Below are 6,613 nucleotides of genomic sequence, written 5' to 3'. Positions count from 1 at the left end.
TATTCATTCTCATCAGTTCTGTTTCTGTGGAGAATCATAATACAAGCCACATTAGTGACAGCACATATTATGTGAAATACATGCTATGACATATGTTTTACAAATTTCACCTGGATATATCAACAGTCAGGTTAAGTTCTATCACCTATGATATGTGACCTTGGACAAATTTACCTCTATGTCACTTTCTTGAATTTTTTACTGAGATGACTTACGAGAGTATACAATGTACTTGAGTAACACATGGAAAATAGCAGACTCTCAAGATGTGTTAACATTCTGAACATTCTAAAGCAAACTACAAAACCAATACAGGCAGTAAAATAATGAGATAAATCTTACGAACAAGCTGTTACATTATTTCCACAAATAAGTTGGTGGTGAACAACTGTACATCTCGCCATTCTTCTAGAAAAAATTCATACTCTTTTCACTGCCCCACTTCCAAAACTCCAGTCTCCTGACCCTTCTGAAAATACTTTTCTATTGACTCACATAATCCAGTAATAGTGATGCCTCTGGATGGTTTGGGTTGTGATTTATTTGTCTCTTAAGAGTAAAATTAAAATGGAGTTTTTAATTGTGCCACCATGTGATCATAATCATTTCAAGAGATTTCAGTAAAAAATTCATTTTTCTTAAAAAATTAAAAATTTAAAATGCTGAAATCAATAAGTATGGTATAGCTACAAAATATAATATTAAATAGAATGAATAGGAAGGCATACTATATGGATATGGATATATGGAAAGAACACCATGATGTATAATTATTAAATGCAAAATGTAGTACACTATCTTTTGTGTAGAAATGTGAGGACATGTATTCTTACTTGCTTTTATAGGTTTCAGGGAACTTGAGAAAGGATGAGTAATCATATAAATTGCCCCGTTGTTAGATGGTGAAGAACTGAGTAGATTGGGTGGAAAGGACATTCCCTGAAAACTTTTTCATAATTTTTAAATGTTTGAACCATATGAATGAATTATCTACTGAAAAAGTTGATTTAAAAAAAGGGAAGCAAATCTGAAGGCTTATTCACATTGAAGTGTCTCTATCTACCCTTTGAAAGTTTATTACATTGTTTTATTTGTACCTCCCAGTTGCAAATTTCTGAGCCTTATCCTTTGACCTAATTTAAGTAATTTAAAAACTAGAGCCAGACAAATGTACATGTAGTGTCTTAATTACTATAGTTTAAAATTTTAAGCAAGATGAGTTGCAACTCTAACACAGGTAACACTCATCTAGTGGACAAGTTAAAACATGAAAAGTTATTAAGATGGTGAAATTTATGTTTCTTTTACCACAATAAAAATGCAAAAAAAAAACCCTCAACTTTATTTATATAAATGAGAACTTTGAACCAGAATATTTCTAATTGGAGGTTGTTGATTCTCAGTCATGTGAACAATATGATTTGTTACATTTTTGTCCTGTATTTAAATGTATGTACATTCAGTTATGATTATTTTTGGCTCATGGTGATGACTTCTCATTGTGTCTTCACATGGTAGAAAGAGCAAGGGGCCTTTCTCATCCTCTTGCTTGCTTGCTTGCTTTTCTGCTTTCTTGCTTTATTTATTTATTTTTGCACCAGGGATCAAACTCCAGACCTTGTGCTTGCCAGGCGGGTACTCATGCCTCTGAGCTATATCCTGGCTCATCTATCTCTTTTCTAAGAGTGCCCATCCTATTCATGAGGGTTCCATCCCCATGACTCAGTGCCCCCCCAACCCCAGGCACTGCCTTTCTTAATAGCATCACTTTAAAGTCAAAATGCCATGCATGAATTTGGACAGTGGGAGAGACAAATATTCAGACAGCAGCTTGAAGTCAAGTGCTGTTCCACCTGAGAATTTCTTTTAAAGGATGTCTGGAATTCTTTGGGAACAAAACAGCTACATAAAAATAGAAAAGTGGATGGTTTGTATGTCAGAATGGTAAAAGCCAGTGCCATCTTGCATGACACTGATTTTAGCATCACATCTCAACAAGGAAGATAGGAGCAGCTGTCTAATGTAGCTATGAATATACCTACAAGTGCAACAGCAGTGAGAATTAGTGGGCTTTATCAGGTACTTTATGTGTCAAATACTGTGCTCAGTAATAGTTTGTTCTTTAAGTCTTCAGCCATTCTCTGAGATAAAGACAATTATTATAGTCTCTGCAGATCTGAAAATGTGTAAACATCTGAATGTCCATCAAAATAAACATTCCTAACATAAAATATGACTTACCCATACTATGTAATCCCCTGCAGACTTGTTTCTAATGAAATAGGTCTGTAAAAAAAAAAATACCAGCAAACCATTTTTGTGTAATAATGAACACATTTGAAACTTCCCCGTTATCTTTCTCTTCCAGTAGGCATTGTTGTCTTTTGGTCCTCTAGCCATTGGATCATATTTTTACAATGTCAACATCTGACATGGAACCTTGTATCTTGATATGCAGTTGGTCAGTTCATACAAAGTGGAGAATCTTCATATTGTACATAGCTTGAGTATGTGTGCACAGATGTGTGAGGGTAGATTTGAACCTAAAAGCTAAAAATATTACAGTGTTATTAGAAAAAATATCTTTCTGAAAATAAGATATTAGCTACTATTGGGATGTTATCACAGAGACTTCATGTGGTTTGGACAACAGTGTTAGTGATTTAAAGAAAATGATGAAACAAAAAAAGATGATTCTAACTTAGGACTGAAAGGAAGGGGATTGTGATGGAACTGTGAATTCTGAGTCCTTCTCTAAGGAGGGAGGGGTGAGAAGTTCCACTCAGGCTGGAAGCTCAGTCTCTCCATGGCAGATGGATTAGGAATCAAAATTTCCAAGATGCTGTGTTTTTAGAGTTGAAGAATTATTGGGCCATCTAATAGTCCCTAACGATGCTTATGATTCACCGTGTAGTGGCTGCTTTAGATCTGAGTACTCCATCAGAAAAACGGAAACAATGTTATCCTAAACAGGCCTATGAGTCAAACAGAAAATACCAATTTGTTCATTAGGATCTGTAAGCTGTCTCATTTATTCTTGCTAAAATTGCATCTGTATTGTAGTACATATATGTTTGCACTTGCTTTATAAAAATTCCATAATTGTTTTGAAGATTGTACATAGTGGCCCATTCTAAGAGTAATCCTACTTTTGAAAAAATAAATAATGCACTAGGTATCATCAGCTTAATTTTTTCTTTTGTTGTTAGAAATCTTGATGAGATTTTGAATAATTAATTTTCTTATCCTTTTGAGAAATACTTGATTATAATATTATTAAATAAAAACAGAATTTATAACATTTAAATGTATATCTGTTTCTCTGGAGTTGTTATATATTTTTTCTTATATATTCATTTAAATCATATGCAAGACTGCCTGTTATGGCATTTTCATGATGATTCTGGGAACCATCCCTTTGATTGTATATTTATAGCTGATTTATGTATTCTGGTGTTTCTTGCCTACCATCATATATAAATTATAGTGGCATAGTGAATGCACACAGAGGAACTGATGGTAAATCAGATGTTTTACAGCTTATTATTGGGAATGCTGGATTCATTACTATAAAGAAGTTATATTTGATCAGTATTTTTAAAGGTCCCTAATAGTATAATCTATTGGTGCTTCTTAATGTTCTCTGTTAATTATACACAGACTTAAAATTGGTTTTAACAATGTATAATATATGTTATAGTGAATCTTCTACACATAGAAAAGAGTAGCAAATATTCAATACTGTCTTTGATTAAAACTATTAAGTCCAACAGCTTGTGTTTAATGAACATAATGTTAATTATATAGTCAACTGGATACTTCATTTTCTACCAAAGAACTATATATTAAAATAAAGCTTTTTCAAGGTAAAAGGTGCCAAAGGAAAATTGGCTAACAAGAAAGGGAATAACTTAATGTGTGGTTAAGATGTCAAATGAATGGTTTTAATTCACAATCATTTTTTTTACAGGCAATATATAAATGGACTTTTATTTTTAGTTCCTCCTCTTCCTTTCAGAGTTAAATGATAGAAAATGACTTTCAGTCCCAAACTACTCTTATGCATCATTCAAAATAGCCCTGACAATCTAGCCCCTCTGGTAGTAATGAGATTTATGACTTTCCATTCCTTGGTGTTCCATTACTCTGTCTATACCATCAAATTGATTAGTAGGCAGTGACGAGCAAGGAAAGAAAGAGGGCTGTTTAGAGCCAGTGAGTGTCCATCATTTTAATGAACTGCTTAGTTAATATTGTCCTTGATTCTCATTGTAGCTGATGGTGGCCAGATCTTTTAAAATGTTTTTTTCCCTTATTTTATATTACAGGGCCCACTGGAGAATGATTTGGTGGTTCATGTAGCACTTGTAGCAGAAAGCCAACGGTATGGGCATTGTATTCTTTTGTAGGGAGGGGAGGGAAATGATTGCTTTATGCTTCCCATATTGCCCGTGGGAGTAGATTTTAATTTCATAGGACTCTTGACATGGTTTCAAGGATGTTCTTTGTGTCATTTTAAGTGCCAGCACAACCTTTTTTTTCCGGGTAAAAATAATTTTGTCTTAGATGATATGAATATTAAAAACTGTAACCAGTGATGATATTGGCTGGGGTATAGTTTTGAGAAAGTAATGCAGATGCATTATGGGGATTCGCAAAATTAGTATTCACCCTTATCATCCCTAAAGCTCATCTGATCCTTTAGAAAGCATCTAAAGGACCTCTCCCATGCATGTGATATATTCCTTATATTACAAATTAATAGTATGCCATTGCCTTTTATCTTCCTCATTCATTTCCTGAACTACAAATGCATTGTCATAAAGTGTGTTTCTGTTCTTTTCCCTAAATTCTTTAGCCTTCAAGTTTTTCTCAATACATATGGTATTCAAACTCAAACTCCTCAACAGGTAGAGCCCATTCAGATATGGCCTCAGCAGGAGCTTGTAAAAGTAAGTGATTCTGGATTTTTCTTCTTTGCGGAGATAGTAAAGCTTGATGGTAAGGCTCAATATATAGACAAATGCATAACTAAAATCCAAATCTGAGAAGGGATTATTAATCCCAGAGTTTCTATTTGAGAAGCCCACTTATTTTCAACTTTAAAAAATGCTTGCATTATGTAGATTAAATTATATGCATAGGCCTTGTTGATTTCTGCTCCTTATCAAAATCTATTACTAAACTAAGCACTTAAATAACAAATTTGTCTTAATTGTAATCATCATGTACAAAATTATCCTTTATGTTTTTATTTAATTTTCTCCTTTATTCACTGTTTAAAAACTTCATATCTACATACTTTTGATAGCCACTACTTCCTTTATGATTTGAATTCTGAAGTAATTCCTACCTCTTTAGTTTGTTGGGTCTCAAAGAAATTTTAAAATATTGAGTTTATCTTTGATGTAGAACATACTTATTTGGGATGAGATTAAAGGGTAACTATTGAGCCTTTTGCATACACTGCTCTCCAAGAAGATCAAGAAGTACCTGTGTTTGTATTTATTAGAGAAAGGAAATTGTTGGCTTTCACTGGTTATTCATAAACTACCATTTTTATTTATTATTTGTTAAAAACAAATTCCCCAGTTTTTGGCAGAAGTGTTTACAACAGTATGTCTGAAGTGATCAAGGTTGTGTTTTTTAGGTTGATATTACATATACACGGTTATGGTCAAAGCCTTGATGTTATAAGGGAATGAAGGCTCAGAGGCTAGGGGCACACAGTACACGGGAAAACCGATGCTGACCATCAGGCTGGACCTTGCCGAGAAGCAGCACAAGGCAACACATGGGAGTGAGATACCAATAGCATCAGCTCTTGCAGATCCTTCAACCTCCCTCAAACAAATTTAGAGCCAACTTCCACATTTCTAGTAGACAGATAAACTGAAACAAAATCCTTTAAAAAGTTTACACTTTAAAATCACACCATGATGTAAATGGTCAAGAGCTATATTTTATGGTGAGGGAATATAAATGAGACCAAAAGGGAATGGAGAAGTGACAAAGCCAAGAGGTTATACAACATCCAAGGCTCCCACACAGTGCACTTACTCAGATGTAGGTTGTTTCTGCAGATACACTTTTATGGTCTCTCACTGAAAGTTCTAAAGAATGATAACAAAGCTTAGTCTTTAATAAACATATCCTTAAAATAAATTAACTCAAATCTGTTGTTTTCAAGTCTAGTTAATAATTGCAGAATTCTAATGGTAGATGAGTATGTATTGTTCCAGATAGCATGGAGTCAAGATGTGAAAAGTCAACATGACTAGCAAATTACTTGGATGTGGTATTTTATTCATTCTTTAGCAAACACCTCCTAGTGCAGAGTACTGTGAGGCACTCAGATGACCCGAGTCTAGTGGTGTGAAAATAATAATTATAGTCTACTTTGATAACTGCTGTAATAGATGGTTGTAAAAAGTACTGGAATCACAGAGGCAGTAGAAAGCATTTTGTTATGGAAATGGTGAAGCCTTACAGAGGGTCTGATTTACTTTGTACTGTATTCAATGGTATTCACAAATGATTTCCATTTTGGATGTGTGATATGGATGAAAAAGAAAAAAATGTGATGGAGAACCCTGCTACCCTGTGTGTGTAT

General features: G+C 33.9%; 1 protein-coding gene across 5 annotated transcripts in view; it reads left to right on the top strand.

The window, feature by feature from the left end:
• Phkb (phosphorylase kinase regulatory subunit beta) overlaps positions 1-6,613 on the top strand; it is a 268,116-nt gene that overhangs the window by 205,936 nt on the left and 55,567 nt on the right. For all 5 annotated transcript variants that reach the window (XM_023712979.1, XM_004629191.2, XM_023712977.1 and 2 more), the window contains 2 exons: positions 4,329-4,384; positions 4,859-4,952. In XM_023712979.1, coding sequence (XP_023568747.1) covers positions 4,329-4,384; positions 4,859-4,952 — 150 coding nt within the window. The remainder of the gene's footprint in view (positions 1-4,328; positions 4,385-4,858; positions 4,953-6,613) is intronic.

Source organism: Octodon degus, unplaced genomic scaffold (assembly GCF_000260255.1).
Source record: "Octodon degus isolate 3935 unplaced genomic scaffold, OctDeg1.0 scaffold00028, whole genome shotgun sequence".
Classification (NCBI taxonomy): Eukaryota; Metazoa; Chordata; class Mammalia; order Rodentia; family Octodontidae; genus Octodon; species Octodon degus.
Note: the sequence above shows the minus strand (reverse complement) of the source record. Positions and strands in the feature narration are given on the sequence as shown.